This window comes from Heteronotia binoei, chromosome 1, assembly GCF_032191835.1.
Source record: "Heteronotia binoei isolate CCM8104 ecotype False Entrance Well chromosome 1, APGP_CSIRO_Hbin_v1, whole genome shotgun sequence".
Taxonomy (NCBI): domain Eukaryota; kingdom Metazoa; phylum Chordata; class Lepidosauria; order Squamata; family Gekkonidae; genus Heteronotia; species Heteronotia binoei.
The window spans coordinates 132,828,699-132,849,674 of record NC_083223.1 but is presented as its reverse complement, the minus strand read 5'-3'; the positions used below and the strand labels follow the sequence as shown (position 1 = coordinate 132,849,674).

The 20,976-nt window shown below is 44.0% G+C and overlaps 1 protein-coding gene across 2 annotated transcripts in view; it reads right to left on the bottom strand.

Annotated features, from left to right (window-relative positions):
- Nucleotides 1–20,976, bottom strand: part of MTHFD1L (methylenetetrahydrofolate dehydrogenase (NADP+ dependent) 1 like) — a 269,374-nt gene that overhangs the window by 66,356 nt on the left and 182,042 nt on the right. For both annotated transcript variants that reach the window (XM_060240830.1, XM_060240823.1), the window contains exons 25-26: nt 5,110–5,217; nt 1,534–1,686 (exon numbers count right to left, since the gene is read on the bottom strand). In XM_060240830.1, coding sequence (XP_060096813.1) covers nt 1,534–1,686; nt 5,110–5,217 — 261 coding nt within the window. The remainder of the gene's footprint in view (nt 1–1,533; nt 1,687–5,109; nt 5,218–20,976) is intronic.

The following is a 20,976-nucleotide window of genomic DNA, read 5'->3' as shown; positions in this document are numbered from 1 at the left end:
GGCTCAACTGAGAGCACTCCAAATAGATAGGGCACAACTATTGACCAAGAAAGAAGCTAGACTACAGAATACTTTTTCCTGGGCCATGGAATATATACCTCTTACTATTGCTATTAAAAAAATAATTGCCAAATATTGGCCTTTGATAAATGACATTCCTGGCTGTGAATCTGTTCCTTATGTTGGTCTTAGGAAAACACGTTCTATTAAGGACATTGTCATCAGATCAGACATTAGGGAGCCATTGCCACAAAGCACTTTGCCAAGAGGTCACTTTAAATGCCACAATTGTAAAATATGCAAGAATACAGTGCAAGGTGTGTCCTTTATGGTGGGTAAAACAAGTGTGGAGCTTCATTCTTTCAGTACCTGTGATTCTCTAATACCATTTATTATATTCAATGTGAGTGTCCCCTTGTCTATGTGGGAAACGTCCTTTGAAAGTAAGAATTATGGAACATTCCTCTAGAATTAAAAAATAAAGTGGTAGAGGCTCCTCTTACGAACCATTCCTTCTCAAATCACACAAGGAGGATGAATTTAAATGTGGAGTACTGTTTGCAACCAATAGGTCCATTACTCAGAAAGAGTTGTTATATTTGGAAATGGACTGTAAAATAATTCCAAATTAATATGTGAAAAATACTGTGGTTTAAAATTTTGTTTTCAATATATGTATTGGTTAAAGCTCTCACGGAGTATTCTAAGCTATATATCTTACTCATAACCATGAGCTCTCTGGTTTCACTTATTTTGAGACTGGCAGCTGTCAGGAGAACACAGCGAATGCTGCAGGGACTGAAGAAGTGCATGGTATGCTGTCACCAATATCACATATGAGAGAACTGCAGATTAACCATGCTTGTAATTTATTGGGGGAAGGTTTTTTTTTTTAAAGGTGCAACGGGGTGAAGGCTTTCTGCTCGCTTCCTTCCTCCTTCTCCTCACAACTCAGTGCAGTGGGACAAGGTTTGCTCAGAAGATGAGAAGATGCCAGCCCCTGCTGCTCCTTTTCCCAGGTTCCCATGCCCAGTGAGTGTCTTTTGATATATCCTTGAGGCAAATACTTTTCTCTTGCCCACTGGGGCTGCAGTCCACCCTTGCCTTCTTCCTTTGATTGACCCAAACTGGGAAGCTTCCTGGCCTCCCAAACAAAATATTATGCTATGTGCCCCACCAAATTTGAAATCCTGGCTATGGCCCTGGGATTCCCTGACATTAAATGATTATCTCACAAGCCCAAATCAGCTGTATTCAAAACCCTTTTCTTGATGTGCGTGCATGCATATATACTGCATTAAACATGTTACAGACATATAGTTACTTTTTGTCTTTATTGCCAAAAGGAGATAGACATTAGAATAATGAAAATGAATTAGTAAGTAGAACAAACAAAGCTACCAAAGCTCACCTGGCAAAGATATTTTGCCGACCTTGGTCAAAATTAAAAAAACATTATCCCAAGAGTTTCTTCTTTAAAATAGAAAAAGATAAGCTAAATGACAGTATTCAAATTGAGGACACACTACTCACCGTCCCAACTAGAGGATAAATAAAACCAGCCCCGATGCTGGCCCTCACATCACTAATAGGCAGAATGAAACCTGTTGGAACGCCTTTCCTTTCAGGCATGTGTGTGAGAGAGAGGTGAGTTTTTGCCATACAGACTGGCAGATTTCCAAATCCCTGAGAGGGAACAAACAGAAGTTCAGATTATAGATAAGACTGTGTATACTCTGCATTTAAAAAGAATTCCTGACAAAGAAATCCAAGTTGTGTGACCAGTAACAATTAGGTCAGTTTACAGTATCTCTCTTTGTTTGAGTAATTGATTCTGCTTCTCTCAGTGCCATCCTAAACCCGTCTACTCAGAACCCTATTCAGTGGAGCTTACTCCCAAGCAAATGCTCTTAGATGATGCTTAGTATGTTAGGAAGAGACAAGGAGATGCAGAGTTGCCTTAACCTCTGATCACAAGTGCAATTTCATGCATGAGGAAGTGGAGGCACTTTAGGGTTGCCAAGTCCAATTCAAGAAATATCTGGGGACTTTGGGGGTGGAGCCAGGAGAATTTGGGGGTGGAGCCAGGAGACATTGGGGGCAGAGCCAGGAACAAGGGTGTGACAAGCAGAATTGAACTCCAAGGGAGTTCTGGCCATCACATTTAAAGGGACAGCACACCTTTTAAAATGTTTTCCTTCCATAGGAAATAATGAAGGATAGGGGCACCTTCTTTTGGGGCTCATAGAATTGGACCCCCTGCTCCAATCGTTTTGAAACTTGGGGGGTACTTTGAGGAGAGGCACTAGATACTATATTAAAATTTTGGTGCCTCTACCTCAAAAAACAGCTCCCCCAGAGACGAAGCTATCAGGAGTCTCGCTGTTGACTCTGCTAATAGAAACCTCTGTGTAAACAGGGAGGGATTCCAACAGAGATCAGAGCCCTTTTCTCTTTCATGAAAAATTAAACATTTTTTTCAAACTTTTGGGAACTCACCCCCACACCCCCCTGGACAGTAATTAACTTCTTCCTGTTCTGTCGACAGCCCAGTTTTCCAAAAAAACAGAGTGGGATGGATTATTTTTCAAAGAAAGTGTTAGTGAAACACTACTCAGGCATGTCCTAAGAACAGGGAGGGGGGAACTGTCACAGTGTGACCTAGGAAGTGTGGGTTGAGGACATGGGCATTCATCCAGGACAGCTAGGTCCTCGCGGGGTCCTCGCAGGGTACCCAGAGGCTGCCCCATCCCCCCCTCCTCCTCCTCCCAGCTCTGAAAGGCGAGGCCCCGTGCCCTCCGAGCAGCCGTGCGGGCGCCCACCCAGCCTCATCCCCGCACATCCCAGCCGCCTCCTCCTCGCTCACCCGCTGGAGAGCCAGCAGACGCACGCCAGGCTGCCCCGGCTCCGGCAGCCTTGGCGAGGTAGACGAGGAAGGAGGTGAGATGGCCGAGCTCAGCCACCCAAGGGAGGCCCACCCCGGTCCCGTGCGCACCCTCCTGCCTGGCACTCACCACCTGGCGCGCAATCTCGGTGGCCGCCTCCAGAAGCCCTTCGCCGCCGCCTCCAGAAGCCGAGCGAGCTCCTTGGCGCCGTTTCCCCCCCTTCCATTTTTGGGTGGGGCGGGGGAAGAGGGTGGAAATCCTGGACCCCCCTGCCAGAGCGGGAGGGTTGGGAAGCCTAAGGCACTTACTTGCACCAGCTTCTGATAACTAAAGAAGGTAGCCTTCAACCAAAAGTGTGAGAATTCACTCAGGGATATGCAGGGGGTCTTACTATGCTCTGCTTGAGCAGTTTTAGCACTGTCTGGAACTGCTCAAAAATGATTTTAAGTTGTTTTTGTTTTTAACTATTTTATTGGTTTATTAATGTGTTTTATATTGTTGTTCACAGCCCTGAGCTTTGTGAGTACAGAGGAGGGTGGTCTAAAAGTCTAATTTAAATATCAACATTATATCAGATTGCACTGTGAGCCTTGGGACTCAATGTCTCCTTTTTCTCCCTTTGAACTATCAATTCGGGCTTGGAGGGCGAACATGAATAATAGTTTGCCTGTTTGGATAAAATTTGATTTCAGCTAAATATGCTGTAATTAATCAAAATAATAAAAAAGGACAAAGAAACGGCAAGGAAATGTATGACAGAGGCTCAGTTATATATCAGGAACAAGTCCCTGACAACGCTCCACTTCATGGTTGCAGTTCTTTCATTGATATCTGTATCGCTGATGTTATTGCAATGGTCTTCTTATCCTTGCTTATTAATAAGCTCATAATAAATGTAGCATATTTTGGATTCCACATAATATTAACCTCATTGTGTAGACATGTTTTCATTTATTAACAATCGCCAAGCTTATGTGGGATGCTCCTGGCTTGCAGGTGCAAAGATGCCACAGAGAGACAATTCTAATCTGGTCTCCCCAGGCAATGCTGATAGGCACCAACTGAAGAAAGGATTTGACCTGGACTAACTGAGGCCTGAGAAAAAACTGAATATTATTCATAAAGACTTTCAAAAGACTTTTGATGGGTGTGGGTAAGTGAGTAGCTGTTGCCCCCTCCTCTGTAACAGGTGATAACTTTCGATTGTACTCCAGTCTGGCAAGACCTGAACTAGTGATCACTTGCCATGTAATGTTTGCTTCAAGTATCACCATTAAAACTTCTTTTTATTCCACTCAAGAAGCCTTGTGATTGAACCTGGGCAAAATTTTACATTATGTAGCAATAACCATAATTTGGCATTACTTTGAATCTAAAAAATGTAAATCAAACAAATAAAAGTCTTCCCTCATGTTGCCTGACACTCCCTTTCTTTCTTCCTTCCCCCCCACTGGTAATTGTACAATTTGATTATTTTAGAGCTGTCTGAAACAGCTTTGAAATGATCTTAAATTGTTTTTAATTGTTTTAAAAACATAAGAACATACGCCATATTGGATCAGGTCAATGGCCCATTCAACCCAACACTCTGTGTCACACAGTGGCCAAAAAACCCAAGTGCCATCAGGAGGTCCATCAGTGGAACCAGGACACTAGAAGTCCTCACACTGTTGCCCCTCCTAAGCTCCAAGAATACAGAGCATTATTGCCCCAAAGAGAGAGTTCCAACAATACACTGTGGCTAACAGCCACTGATGGACCTCTGCTCCATATGTTTATCAAATCTCCTCTTGAAGCTGGCTATGCCTGTAGCTGCCATCATTTATTAATGTGTTTTATATTGTTATTCACCACCTTGAGCCTTGTGTATACAGAGGAGGGTGATTTAAAAGTCTAATTTAATAAATAAAAAATAAATGTCCTTTGAGATATAAGTCCAAATGCAGTGAACAGTGGAAATCTTAAATTCATGCACTCTCAGTTTGTACTTAGGAATGTGTGTGCATATGCTGCATCTGTGCATCATTTCCAACTTATATGTAGAACCTATAGGACAATGGAATGAATGAATGAAGGAATCCTTTTTTTTCCTGGACATAGGAAGCCAAAGTGCAGATGGCACAGTTCTCAGCCATCACTCAAACAAATATTCAATACATAAACAATACATAAGGGGAGTCACACCTATGATACATCTAACTGCACACATCAATGCTGCTGTTACCTGTTGGCTGTAACGATCTATTTGAGACTGTGCTGCTGGAGACAGCTCTATATCTTGAGCTCCATAGACATTTTGCGCTATGATCCTTATCTTTTCAACAATGGGAAGCTGTGGAAACAAAGTGAATGACAGAAATGTTAACATTTGTTAGCAAGAACCTTACTACACTCTCTGGTCTGTAAGGTTTGTTTGACATGTTTCTGGATCAGATTTTGCACCAAGGAAGGAAGGTTTTCCTAGAAAAACAATACAAAGTGTTAATCATTATTAAAGGTGTTTGCTGTGATAGAAAGTGGCTTTTTTTGTTTTGTTTTTAGTGAGAAGGAGGCAACAAAAGGTTGATATGGATTTGTTTATTGGTGAGAGACCAAAGATACAGAACACATTGTTGGGACAAGGAGCACACAATATAACATGCTAGGAGGATGTTTGTTTTTTAACTATTTGACCTCTTGGTCATAAATAATATTAAAAGTGGTGTGATTTTCTTCTGCCATGCACTGTCACATGTGGGAAAAGTCCCCATATTTCTCTCATGGCCGGATGGTCATTTGTATTAGTAATCTCTGGCTAGTGGCATAGAGTGGGAAAGTAGTTTGTTAAGCTACAGAACACCATGAACAGATTCTGCTTTCAAGAAACAATTCATTTTCCCACTTTTTCTCTATGGTTTTCTGATTTCACCATACCAAGTATTGTTTATGTACTGTGAAATATTTAAACCACATTCTTATGAAGGGTTTTTAAACAATTATTGACATTGATTCGAAATTATTGATATTTTCAAGGTTTATTTTCTTTACAGAGCAAACATAACCAGAGAGAGGGAAACAGTTTCTGTCTATTGTAGATGAGGTGCTTTGTGTTGATATGATCATAGTGTATAATTTTGATTTTACTGTGTAAAATGGATCTTTTAAAGGATTTTTTCTTCATTTTCCCCCATTGTGCAGTGATGGCACACATGTGTACTCAATGGAGGTATCTTTTTTGAAAGAACAGTGATAGAGAATGTGTTTAGACAAGTTATATACAGCAAGGGTTTGTTTTAAGCTCCCTTCTAGTCAATCTACACCTGTAAATAAATAACATGCGGTTGTATTACTTTTTTCTTAAATAAGTGTTTACAACCTTGAATGTTGGGAAGGACAGTATTGCAAATAAAGGAATGACCCCTTTGGAGAAGAAAGACAAAAGAAATCTTGTTTTGTTTTTTAAAGCCAGGATCAACTGAAGTACTCTTCCTTTTATGGCAGCGGTTACCTCAGCTACATTTCATTTCATGATTAAGGAGAAGCTGTAGAGAATGCCTGATCATCAGAGCAGAGGGAATTTTATAGTGGGATGCCTTAGAAATCAATAGTGCATCGATCGAACTTTTGACTGGCTTATGCTGCACTAGCTTTGATTGCTAGAGTTGTATCTGTAAAGCACTTACAAGATCACTTAGAACCATAGAAATGGAGTGCTTCAATGCCTCCTTGTAAAATGACAGAGTTTAACCTAATCATTATTCAATTCAGAAGGAATCCTGACTACAACACTGCTTTTTAACAAACAGAGGGGAGGAAATCTGCTAAGTCACACTTGCAATTAAAGCTGAAATATACGAATCCAAATAAAAAGTTACTTGGTGGAATATTCACATACAGTTTACAGATGCAGCAGATGACTAGTCACCCCTCTGAGCTCTTTATTCATTCACAGCCTATCACCTTCTCATTCATCCGAATTCTGTGTGTCTTGTTTAGACCATAAGAGATTTTTCAACATCTACATCAGAGGAGGGGAACATTCTCTTTCTCTCTCTCTTTTTGTGGAGTCTGAGTGGTGGACATTGTGAAGGGAGGGAGGGAGGGGTGGCAGGTGTGGGGGGGTGAGAGCCAGCAACCACCAGTTCAATTTGCACTTGATTATCCCAGATGGTGTGGCCTAATATGCTAATATTAGGGGATGTGGTCTAATATGCTAATGAGTTCATGCTGGGCTTCTTCTACAAAAAAAGCCCTGGACCTAGGCATTTGCCTAGGGCGGTGGGCCAGGCTGTGTGTGTGTGTGTGTCAAATTAGGCTCTCCCTACATGACTTCAAATAGATAAACAATTATTTGCATTAATTTTGCTGGCCTGAATCATTCTCCCTTGGCAGAGTACTGCTTTTTAAATTGATAATTTTGTGTGGCCCGTGACTGATGTTATAAATATCCAAATGGCCCTTGGCAGAAAAAAGATTCCCCACCTGATCTACATGAAGCCCATGGGAGAGATCATCTTTCTGGACTGTCTATCTGGGCTTGAATTGGGAGGCACCATTCTCAGTGGTTCCAGTCCTACTTGAAAGTAGATTTCAGAAGGTGATGTTGGGGGACCATTTGCTTAGCCCCTTTATTTTTGGCCCACGGGGTCCTGCAAAGTGTCTTCTTGACCCCTATATTCATTAACATCTACATGAAACCGCTGGGTGAGGTAATCTGCAGATCTGGGCTAGGTTGCTAACAATATGAGAATGTCTCTCAAATCTATGTCATGCTACCCGCCGATCCCAGGGAGACCTGCATCAGTGGCTTGGAGGCAGTATTGGAGTGGGATGCTGGCTAATAAACTGAAGCTTAAGCCCAACAAGACAGAATCGCAACAGGTGAGTGGAAGGTCTCAAGACTTTTTCTACAACTCAGTGTTGCAGCTGTTTCCCAGTGAGTTGAATCCCCACCTTATGTTCTGACTTTGTGGCACCCCCTACACAAAAGGGCATTTATTTCAGGGACTTTTTAAAAAAAAATCAGATCCAACTCTCCCCTATTTGTTCTGGACTTCCTTTGAAAAGGGATTGTGTGGCCATGTTGTCATGTACTTTGTCAGCAATGGAATCTCCTTTTTTGCACATGTGTACTAACGTCATAATATCATAACATTTCAAAAAAGCTGGCTATATTATGCGGAACAGCATGGCTGCTGCCATTTCAAATGTCTCCTTAGTCACCAACAATGCTCCCTCTAAGCTGTGGAGTCTTATGAGCAAAAATTCTACTTTGGGAGCTACTGCTGGCATTAACTTGTAAGCTGCTGCATAAATCAGTCTGCTTTGGGATCATTTTTCCTGAGCTAAGACAAAATCCTAATGAAAATAGTATTCCATTTGTGATTGTTGAACTGGGTACACCAATTCATGAGAGTTTTATTCAATAATTATGAAACACTCTAAATGTGTCCTCATATATATTTCATCAGTGATGGAACCTCCTCTTTTTGCATATGCAGAAATATTATAACATGATAAGACTGTTAAAAAAAGGGAAACACACTGTGAACTATAGAGAAAGAAAAGGGAGGGAGAATGAAGAACAATACAAGTGTGTAGCATCAAAACCTACCTACACAAAAAAAAAGAAAGGAAAGGAAAAGGGCTTCAACTAGGGTTGCCAATCCCCAGGTGGGGGCAGGGGAGCCCCTGGTTTGGAGACCCCCCCCCCCCCGCTTCAGGGTCATCAGAAAGCGGGGGGAGGGGAAGGAAAGGTCTGCTAGGAACTGTATTATTCCCTATGGAGATTTATTCCCATAGAAAATCATGGAGAATTGATCCGCGGGTATCTGGGGCTCTGGGGGGGGGCTGTTTTGGGGGGTAGAGGCACCAAATTTTCATTATAGCATCTAGTGCCTCTCCCCAAAGTATCCCCCAAGTTTCAAAAAGATTGGACCAGGGGGTTCAATTCTATGAGCCCCAAAAGAAGGTGCCCCTATCCTTCATTATTTCCTATGGAAGGAAGGAATTGAAAAGGTGTGCCATCCCTTTAAATGTGATGGCCAGAACTCCCTTGGAGTTCATTTATGCTTGTCACACCCTTGCTCCTAGCTCCGCCCCTAATGTCTCCTGGCTCCACCCCCAAAGTCTCCAGATATTTCTTGAATTGGACTTGGCAAAACTAGCTTCAGCAGAGATGGCTACATGGCTACATTGCTGCCTGTTTTGTCCCAACGTTATACCATTACTATATTGTGATGAATAAAAAAATCATGTCATAATGCAATCAACATGATTGCTCAAGGGAGAACTTGAAGGGGAGAGAGGGTGGGAGGGGGTGAACACATGGCACTGATGACACCAGAGGACAGCAAGAAACAAAATTCAAAATTAGGAAATCCTCACTTAAAAACTAAGAGTTCGTATCTGAAGAGGAAAAAATCTTGGAAAAAAATGGATTCAGAAAATATGAGGTGATGGGGCACTAAATCTAAATCTATTGAGGTGGTTTGCGGAAGTTTGCACTCGTGTGGAAATGGTCTGATTTGGGATTTAAGCAGTCATTTGTTCTGGATGGGATTGCACTCCCCTTGAAGGAATAGGTCTGTAGTCTTGTGGTGCTCTTGGACTCAGGTCTACTGGATAAGCAGGTGGAAGCTGTGGCCAGGGCTGCCATTTACTAGTTTTGACTGTGGTGTTTGCTGGGCAGAAAATATTTGGCTGTCCAGTCTAGTGCATATCCTGGTTACATATAGATTAGATTACTGCAATGCCTTCTGTGTCATGGAGCTGCCCGTGAGAAGTGTTCAGAAGCTTCAACTGGTACAGAATGCTACAGCCAGGACGCTGAATAAAGTAAGTCATAGTGATCATATTACTCCAGTCCTGGCTCATCTACACTGGCTCCTGATTTGTTTCTGAGACTTTCAAAGCCTGATATGGTTTCAGACCAACATATCTAAAGGACCTCTTATTCCCTTATGAACCTGGCGTACCACCACAATCATTTTTGGAGGTTCTGCTTTGTGTGTTCCCATCTTCTAGGGTTAGGTGGATCACAACCCAGGAGAGTGCTTTCACAATCATGCCACCCTGAGCCTGTTCGCTGGGATAGCAGGATACAAATAGAAATAAATAAATAAATGCCACCAAAGCTCTGGAACTCTCTTCCCTGGGAATTCATCTGTTTTTGCCATCTTCTGCCAGTGGATGAAGACTTCTTTGCTTCCCTCAGTGACCCATCCTTCCAGACTCACGTTTCAATTGCTGTTTTTATGTCTTTGTTTGTATTTAACATTTATTTTAATGATATGTATTGGGGAATATGATTTTAATGGGTTTAAACTGTCGTTTGATCACACATTTTAAATTGTTAGTCACTGTACTGGACAGGCACTCATAAGAACATAAGAGAAGCCATGTTAGATCAGGCCAATGGCCCATCCAGTCCAACATTCTGTGTCACACAGCGGCCAAATATATATATATATATATATATATACACACACATACATACACACACACACACACACACACACTGTGGCTAATAGCCACTGATGGACCTCTGCTCCATATTTTTATCTAACCCCTTCTTGAAGGTGGCTATGCTTGTGGACGCCACCACCTCCTGTGGCAGTGAATTCCACATGTTAATCACCCTTTGGGTGAAGAAGTACTTCCTTTTATCCGTTTTAACCTGTCTGCTCAGCAATTTCATCGAATGCCCACGAGTTCTTGTATTGCGAGAAAGGGAGAAAAGTACTTCTTTCTCTACTTTCTGCATCCCATGCATTATCTTGTAAACTTCTATCATGTCACCCCTCAGTCGACGTTTCTCCAAGCTAAAGAGCCCTAAGCGTTTCAACCTTTCTTCATAGGGAAGGTGTTCCAGCCCTTTAATCATTTTAGTTGCCCTTTTCTGAACTTTCTCCAATGCTATAATATCCTTTTTGAGGTGCGGCGACCAGAACTGCACACAGTACTCCAAATGAGACTGCACCATCGATTTATACAGAGGCATTATGATACTGGCTGATTTGTTTTCAATTCCCTTCCTAATAATTCCCAGCATGGCGTTGGCCTTTTTTATTGCAAACGCACACTGTCTTGACATTTTCAGTGAATTATCTACCATGACCCCAAGATCTCTCTCTTGGTCTGTCTCTGCCAGTTCACACCCCATCAACTTGTATTTGTAGCTGGGATTCTTGGCCCCAATGTGCATTACTTTGCACTTGGCCACATTGAACCGCATCTGCCACGTTGACGCCCACTCACCCAGCCTCAACAGATCCCTTTGGAGTTCCTCACAATCCTCTCTGGTTCTCACCACCCTGAACAATTTAGTGTCATCTGCTAATTTGGCCACTTCACTGCTCACTCCCAACTCTAAATCATTTATGAACAAGTTAAAGAGGATGGGACCCAGTACCGAGCCCTGCGGCATCCCACTGCTTACCGTCCTCCACTGCGAAGACTGCCCATTTATACTCACTCTCTGCTTCCTATTACTCAGCCAGTTTTTGATCCACAAGAGGACCTGTCCTTTTACTCCATGACTCTCAAGCTTTCTAAGGAGCCTTTGATGAGGAACTTTATCAAAAGCTTTCTGGAAGTCAAGGTAAACAACATCTATCGGGTCTCCTTTGTCCACATGTTTGTTCACCCCCTCAAAGAAATGTAACAGGTTAGTGAGGCAAGATCTTCCCTTGCAGAACCCATGCTGAGTCTTCCTCAATAACCCGTGTTCATCAATGTGCCTACTCATTCTGTCCTTGATAATGGTTTCTACCAACTTTCCCGGTAGTGAAGTCAGACTGACTGGCCTGTAATTTCCCGGATCTCCTCTGGAACCCTTTTTAAAGATGGGGGTGACATTTGCTACCTTCCAGTCCTCAGGAACGGAGGCAGATTTCAATGAAAGATTACAGATTTTTGTTAGAAGATCCACAAGTTCAACTTTGAGTTCTTTCAGAACTCTCGGATGTATGCCATCCGGACCCGGTGACTTATTAGTTTTTAATTTGTCTATTAGTTGTAGGACCTCCTCTTTTACTCCTCTTTTTTAGGACCTCCCTTCTACTAACTGGGTAGTCTTTAGGTAGCATGATGTCACTCTCCTGATATGGTAAATAAACTTTCATTATAATGCCATTGTCCCACCTTATTAGTGTTTAATACTTGGTAGGCTTACACCCCAAATAAGGAACTGTGATTGAGTTGGGTCTCCTGCAGAAATAGGTACCTAGGCACACTGAAAGTTGAAACAGAAATCAGAATTATTAGACCAAACAGGCAGGTAATGGAAAACTATAAAGTGAGCTTTGGTTGGGGTTGGCAGAGAGAGGTTTAAAGATATATCCAAAACTGCTTTTTCCAACACGAGAGATATTTAGAGAGTATTTTTTTCTTGGTTTATTTTGACTTGCTGCTGTTATAGATGTTTCACTGTTTATACTGTGATACAAATATTACTAGAATGCCTTATACCTCCTCTTGAACTTGCTACTGGTTGGTCATATAGACTTGTGATCTTACTATGCTTTAACCTTATGTTTACAAGCCAGGTGCTTTCCTTACTGCCCCTTCTCCTGTGGTCAGATTATTATTCTCTTCTCTTTAAGAGCAATAGCTTCCTTTGACTTGCTTGCGGGACCTCTGTGCCTCCTCAGACCTTTTTCTCAAATCCTTATCTTTCAGAAGGACAGTCTCTGTAAACTGGTTAATAAGCTTCCATACTGAGAACTAATTCTTCACTCAAGTAGTGTTTCTGGTTTTCACACAAAGTGATTTCTATCACTCCTTGAATATCTAAGGTTCTGGCACTTTCTTGCCAGAATCACTGGCACCACCCCAAGTCTGTCATTTGCAGGAGTCACAACACATTCGTCTGCTAAAGATGAGGTTTAACGGAAGATTTGTATCACTTACCGTGAAGCTTCCTTCTCGGTGGACTGGCAGTGGGTCGGTCCGACTACTGGGTATAGGCTCCTCCTCCTCATCACAGGGTCGGGTCTTCCAATCGATCCGGAGGGGGAGTGGCCTATACCTCCCAGATCTCACCAGGTGTATCCAAGCCACATCCCCTTAGGAATAAAAACTTCCACAACCTCCCCATTCACATACAGAGACAAGTAAATGAGGAGAATAGTTTATTACGCTTCAATACCTCACACCAATGGAGGACTGAACACAGAGCATTGCCCATCATAGAAAACAGCAATATTTTCCGAGAGAGGAAACAGAAGAAGCTCCAGGATCCATCTCCAAAACCCAGGAAGCCGCTCAGCCTCCAACGGGCGGGCCGGACCGACCCACTGCCAGTCCACCGAGAAGGAAGCTTCACGGTAAGTGATACAAATCTTCCGTTCTCCGGTGGCCTGGACAGTGGGTTGGTCTGACTACTGGGACGTAACAAAGCTGAACATCCCCGAGTGGGACTGGTTTTCCTATTTAGAGTGCATGCTGCAGCACACGCCTCCCAAAGGCCGCCTCCGTTGAGGCCCATTTATCTACCCTATAGTGTCTGGTAAAGGTATGCACCGACTTCCAAGTCGCTGCCTTACACACAGCTTCTAAGGACGGGAAGGACCGATACACAGCTGATGTTGCAGCACCCCTCAGAGAATGAGCCGTGATCCCATCCGGAGGGGTTTGACTTTGGGCCTTGTAGGCCAGAACAATACATTCCCTTAGCCACCTGCTAAGAGAGGAAGTGGAAACCTGTCGTCCCTGTGACTTCTTGCTGAAAGAAACAAACAGGGAATCAGACTTTCTCCAGTCTTTCGTAGGCTCAATATAAAAACTAAGAGCCCTCTTAACGTCTAGACAGTGCCTTTCCTTGGGAGACTGGGGATTGGGACAGAAATTCGGGAGAACCAACTCCTGGGACCTATGAAAAACAGAATTAACTTTAGGAATGAAAGATGGGTCTGGTCTCAGTACCACCTTTTCATTATGAAAAACACAAAGTTCCTTGTCAACCAACAAGGCCCTTAATTCAGACACTCTCCGTGCCGTGGTAATGCCCACCAGAAAGAGCGTTTTAAGAGTCAGCTCCTTAATCCCACAGGAAGCCATAGGCTCGAAGGGACACCCACGCAAGGCATGTAGTACTACATTCAACCTCCACGAGAGGAACCTGTGCACCTGAGGAGGTTTAAGAAGAGCAGCGCCCTTCAAGAACCGTTTAATGTGCGGATGCGCTGATAAGGCCTTACGCGCCCGCACCCCCTGGATAGACGATATGGCAGCCACTTGTCGCCGCAGTGTGCTAGTGGAAAGCCCCTTGTCTGCCCCTTCCTGCAGAAAACAAGGAATGCCTTTAACCTTAACCGTCATCGGGTCCCACCCCCGCTGGGTCGACCATGAAGAGAAAACCTTCCAGGTGGTATTATACACTCTATTGGTGGAACATTTACGTGATGCCAGCATAGTGTCCACCACCCTCCTGCTATAACCTAGCTCCTCGAGCTGCAACCGCTCAACCTCCAGACTGTCAACTGTAACAGGTCTGGTTGAGGATGAGACATGTTGCCCTGAGTCAGGAGGTCGTCCCTCCTTGGCAGCCGCCAAGGGGGCTGAATCGACAACCTCAGAAGCTCCTGGAACCACGACCGTCTCGGCCAGAAAGGAGCCACTAGCACCATCTCCGCCCTTAACTCCACCACCCTCTGTATCACCCTGGGTAACAGAGGAAGGGGCGGGAAGGCATACAGAAGTCCCGCTGGCCACTCTGCGCTGAGAGCATCGGTTCCTTCTGCTCTTGTGTCTCTGTTTTTGGCAAAGAACCTGTCCACCTGACAATTTTCTGCCATGGCGAACAAGTCCACCGACACTGGATCGTACTTGTCCACTATCTGACTGAAGGTGTCTCTGTGCAACATCCACTCCGTCTGGTCCAACCAGCGTCTGCTGAGCCAGTCCGCTACTAGGTTGTCCTTCCCTGGAACATGCACCGCTTTGATCGACAGGAGATTGACTTCCGCCCACTCAAAAAGAACCTTCGCCTCGGCATGGAGAGATTTCACCTTGGTTCCTCCCTGTCGATTTACATACACTTTGGCTGTCGATTTGTCCATTTTCACCAGGACATGGCAACCCCCCAGGACTGCCTGCAACCCTTGCAACCCTAGTCGGATTGCTCTGAGCTCCAGGAAGTTGATACTGCACTTCATCTCGTGGGGCTCCCATTGACCCTGGATCATTTGATCCTGTGAGTGAGCCCCCCAACCCCATAGACTGGCATCTGTGTTTATACAAACTCTTTGGGGTTCGTGTAGCTGATGACCTGGAAGAAACCGGTCCGGGGCAAGTGTGGAATCTGGCCCAGGAAAGTAAATCCTGAAATGAGACCATCATCCCTAACAACTGTGCTAACATCATAACCGACACCCTGCGTCGTTGAAGAATCCCTTGTAGCAGGAGACAGAACTTCTCCCGTCTCTCTAGGGTTATGAAGACTCTGTCCATGGCCGTATCTATCTCCACCCCAAGTGCACTAGTCTCTGAGAGGGAAGAAGATTGCTCTTCTCTAAGTTCACCACGAAGCCATGACAGCGCAACATGGTCACTGTCTCCTGAATGCTCTCCAGGCATTGTTGGTATGACCCCGCCTTCACCAGAATGTCGTCCAGGTAAGGGAACAGGGCCACGCCCTGTAGTCTCAGCTCCGCCACCAGGGTCACCAGAACTTTTGTAAACACCCAGGGCGAAGACTTCAGACCGAAAGGTAAGGCCCGATACTGGAAATGTTTCCCCCCGTAGGAGAAACGCAGAAATTTTCTGTGCGATTCTCGAATGGGAACATGTAAGTAGGCCTCTGATAGAGCCAAGGAAGCCAGAAAATCCTGAGGCTGAATGGTTAGCAACACTGACCGAAGGGTCTCCATTTTGAAATGCTTTGTTAAGACGAACTTGTTGAGCCATTTCAGATCCAGGATGGTTCTGAACTCCCCGTTCTTTTTTGGAACTAAAAATATTACTGAGTAAACTCCCAAACCCTGTTGGGGTATTGGGACGGGCTCCACTGCCCCTATATCCACCAAATGTTGAATGGCCGACAGCATTGCTCTGTGAGCAATCAATTCTCTCTTCCGCGGAACCCAACGAAAGTGGTTGGGGGGGGGAGTGGAATTCTATGGCATAGCCCTGTTCCACTACCTCTAGAACCCATTTGTCTTGAATCGACTGGTTCCAGGTGCCTGCGAACAAGGAAAGGCGACCCCCTATCTTCCCTGCCAGCTGGTGAGGGGCATAGTCATTGGGATCCCCCTTTTTTGGAAGAGGATTTAGAACTCTGGTCTGACTTCCCAGAATAAAAGGGCTTGGAATCACGCCCTTTCTGTTGCCACTTTCCTCTGAAGGAACGAAAGGGGCCTGATCTGGCTGGCTTTTTTGAGTCTCGAAAGGAAGAAAAGGGCTTCCTCTGTTTAGTTTCTTTACCCTTGGAGGGCAGGACTTTCTTTTTATCCTTGTTTTCAATGAGCTACCTATCTAGGCCCTCCCCGAACAACAAGGCTCCTTTAAATGGTACTGCTGCAACCCTAGCCTGGGCTGCAGTATCGACCTCCCAATTACGCAGCCAAATGTTGCGTCTAGCAGCCACCCCACATGCCATGGCTCTGGCCACTAGTTGCATGGTGTCCAATGAACTATCTGCCACAAAAGCAGCAGATAGGGCAATCTTTTTAAGCTCATCCTTGAACTCTTTAGGAGCTCCACTATCCGCTGCTGCTAAATTATTGGACCACGTGCACACTGCTCTAGCGAACAGTGAGGATGTTGTGGCTGCTTTGATAGCCCATGCTGTCGCTTCAAATTCCTTACGCAAAGCCTGCTCATTCCTTTTATCACATGGATCCCTGGGTAAACCATCTGCATCCATGGGTAGGACCGAATTGGAGATCAGGCTGGTCACAGGGTCATCCACTATTGGCAACTTTAGCCTCTTAGTGGCCTGTGGAATAAGGGAATAGAGTTTGGAGAGGACCTGCTGGTTGGCCTTAGGCTTAGTCGGCCGTTCCCACTCCGCCTTGACCAGAGCAAAAAAGGCCGCTGGTAAGGGAACCCCTGTCTGAGCACTGCTCAGTTTTGGCATCATCTCCCCTGAGCCCGTGGGAAGGTCAGGATCCAACTCCTCATTTTCCTTAGGTGTAGCCACAAAATTAAGGGTCCTCAAAACCTTGGGGAGTAATATTCAAGGGGGAAAAGCCTAGATTGCACAGTGTCAGGTTGTTCCTCCTCATCTGAAAGCTCGCCTTCCTCCTTATCAGACTGTTGATCAGAGTCCTCCGACTCTTCAGGTGAACTCAGGAGAGGGGAATCCAAGCCTAAGTGAGACTTGCCCTTAGACCGTCCTTTCAGAGCCTCACTAGGGCTGGGGTCTCTGCCTCTTTTCCTTCCCTCTTGCCTTTTTTGCTTCATCAAAGAAGCAGGGGAGTCCAGTCGCTGACGGAGGTCCTGCCCCAACTCTTTCAACATTTCCTGTTTAAGCCATTGCAGCAAGTTTGTCTTGGCATTCTCCCCTGTAAGGTCAATATTCTGAGCCTCTTGTTGAGGGGTCAGGGTTCCTGATAGTAGAGGCAAGTCAAATTCGCTTGGAGAGTTGCTTTGGGAACTAGCTGCCATTTTGTTGTACTCCAAGGCACTATAACGGAAATGAGAGGAAATGCAATAGCAAAAAAAAAAAGGGCGGGAAGAGCTCAAAATGGAGGGCAGCATGTCTTTAGTTGCGCCCTCTAACAGATCTTACAGTGCTCTACAGTCACACCCCTTAGGGTTGCCATTTTCAATGTCTCTCCTTTCTGCCATGCAAGTACTGCTAGGCAGTTCAGGAACTAGGCAAGAGGATTGCCCTTCCCAAGGTCTCTCCCCTCTGCCATGCACGTAGTGCTAGGCAGATCAGGATCTAGGCATGCGGTCAGCGTGCAAGAAAAAACCCCTTCCCGGGGCTTTAGTTCGCCTGCGTCAGACCCTTCCCGCTGTGGGACGACTTACCGCGCTGCCGACTGATTTGCCGCCTTTTTTCTCCGCTCCGTTCCGCTCGCGTCTGCGGGGAAACGGAGCTTCAAAGGGCCTTGCCGCCCGGCACAGGGTCTACTTTCGAGTAGCCCTGATAGTTTGCCCTTCTGCCGGGTTTGTTGGGGCCAACCCCTACGCTCTCGGCTTTCACAGTCTTCTTGCTTTCTTCTTTTGTCCGGATCTTCTGCGCTTCTCCTGAAGCGCTTAGAAAGAAGCCGTCCTGCTCACGCAGGGCCGGGAAAAAACTGGTGAGATCTGGGAGGTATAGGCCACTCCCCCTCCGGATCGATTGGAAGACCCGACCCTGTGATGATGAGGAGGAGCCTATACCCAGTAGTCGGACCAACCCACTGTCCAGACCACCGGAGAACAGATCTTTTTTCTTCAGAGTCTCTCACTACGAGTTTTCTGTCCACCCTCCTCCCTAGCTCCAACTCCAACTGTTTTCATCCCAACCGGATAACCAACTCCTTCCCACTTGAATTGTTTTAAACAGCTTCCTGTTCAATTCCACACAAAGCTGCGTTTACCCAATTAGAATTAGCTCCATGAATTTTCAATCATTTTTCAGCTAGTTCACCCTTCCTCAAATAACATTGCTTATAAGCTTGCAATTGCTTGCTGTCCGTCACAGCCACTTTGGTAGCTCTTGTGAGGGCAGAAAAGTAGGATATAAACAAACAAACATCCATTTAATGTTATGTCAGCACTCCTCTTACCCTACATTTAACAGTAATAGCTATTACTATTATTATTCTTACTAAAACCCGCAGAATGTGAAATTTGTTCAGAACAGCTATCTCCACTCACTCCCAAACTACGGGGCAAACAGCTTATGACAAAACAGGTTGCTTACCTGTAACTTATGCTCTTTGAGTGGTTATCTGTGCAATCACACACTGAGTACTGCACCTGCACTGTAGCCCTCATCAGGAACATTCTAGAGCTTAGACTTTTGGTGGGCTTTCTCTCAGCTCTTGGGAGCAGGCACCAACTGTGCATGCCTGGAGCTGAGGGAAACCCCACCCCAACTCAGTTCCTTCCTTCTACTGCTAGGAAACCCTGGACAAAAGGTAAATCAAGGAGAAAGCCAGCAGTGGGGAAGGATGGATGGGGTGCATGACTGCACAGATAACCACTCAAAGACTATCCACTGTAAGGTTTTTCTTCGGCTCAGAACCATTAATAGAAAATATTGCAGTTAAATGACAACGTGCAGCGTGCCCCCTTATTACATAAAATCAATCTTGACAGTCAAAGCAGCCACAATGAGGAATAAAAAAATTCTGCTACTACCACAATGCAACTTTTACTAATAATTTACTTAGAAATGCAACTTTCAGTAGTTTTTTATTCTTCCATCTTTTCATCATCATCTTTCCTTTCCTTTGTGACTGCTAGAGTGATCTTAGCATCCTTATCACTGAGCAAAAGAGCCAGGGTTTCTGGAGTATGGAGGAATGGTTGGTTAAATAAAGGCTTAATATAGCCTTTAATCTCAAAAAAAATCTGCATTCTAGCAAAGCATGAAAGGATGTATCAATCCTGTTAAGGCCTCAAGGGCAGATCCTATCAGTGTAGGGGCTATTCAAAAATCTTCCTTGCAAAACCATTGTAGTTATAATGTTCAGTCTTGAAAATAAAAAAGCTTTGCAATAACATGGAATGGTAAAATAGTACATACAGTCATCTCTACAGATAACTACAGAAGTAGAGAACAATTTTTCTTAACAGTAATACAAAAGCATCTTTTTCTCTGTTATGTGTTTTTAAGTATCAACTAAAATGCCGATGTTTATGGCTGAACTTTTTTCCTATTGTTTATTCATGGTCTCAATAATGCTTCTGTTATCTGGCAAATTTAGCCGTTCCCCCCTAGCTTGCAAGAGCCACTATCCTGTGGCCTATGGCTAGTTCTCAGTATTTTCCTGACATTTTATTTAAAAAGAAAATATGCCCAGTAGCCATAAATAGCCAACCTACAGAACTACCATTCTCTGCATAGTTCCTAAATGGATTGCAAGTCACATAATATGGATAATATATACTTAGCATATCCTCAGTGAGAGCATATCTCCCTCTGACTATAATGGGATTCCTGTAATGTATTGATTTCTTTATGACCATCTACTGTGCAGTGAGAGACCTCCCCCACCCAATGTTCCAGGGTTATAGGAATAAGAGGGTAGATGTCACTTTTTAAATTTAAAAATCAGCCCTCATTTTACTAGCAATAGTGACAACATCATACAGCAAGATATACTTGGTTGTGTGATGTCAGTATTATTAGGCTGAAAGCACATTTTTTATTTCCACAAATGGTGCTAAAGCAGCAGACCGAAGTGGAATGTGGCTGCCCCCTCAGCAAAAGGTTTTTGGGGCATTTCTTGAATAGGTGTTGCAAGGCACTGCGAAGAGTATCAAGGAGTATCAAAGGAACTGAGCAACTGCTTGAAAATTTATTGAAAATTTATCACTCAAGTGGGATCCCATTATACAGGCGAGAAAATATTTGTCGAACGTTCTTCTCCATTTCAGCTAAGACCCAATAATTTTAAAGAAACTGCTTCCAGAGCTTTATCTTGTGCCTACTTGAAAATTGTAAAACTGTGTTTATTATAAGATACAGTTTATGAAATTCTGTGAATTCTGTAACTTTAGCCTTTTTTCTAATGGGATGCTGTATACTTAGAAACCACATGCTTCATTTATGTGCAACCGGAGACTGAAAATGTATACGTTCCCTTTGTAATTCATAAATATATTAATTACTCAAGCTCTAAGTGTCTGTCCTTGATCTAACTGATTGTGAGAACAAGGTTAGCCCCCCAAAATCAAAACTATAACCTTGGCTATACAGCTGGACCCATAGCATGTTTATTCTCTTATATCATCTCCTTAGTGGTTACTTCAAATAATGTTTTTGCTTTAATTTTGCATTTCTAATTCAAAAACATAAAATATGTCAGCACAGACTTCTATAAGTAATTAGCAGCAGAATAATACCAACATGGGAAAAGAAGCTTGCCAGTTGAAATAATATACCTAAAGAAACAGAGGTTTTTAAGCTCTGTAGTTTATGAGGAAGTGATAAGAAATCTGCTTAATT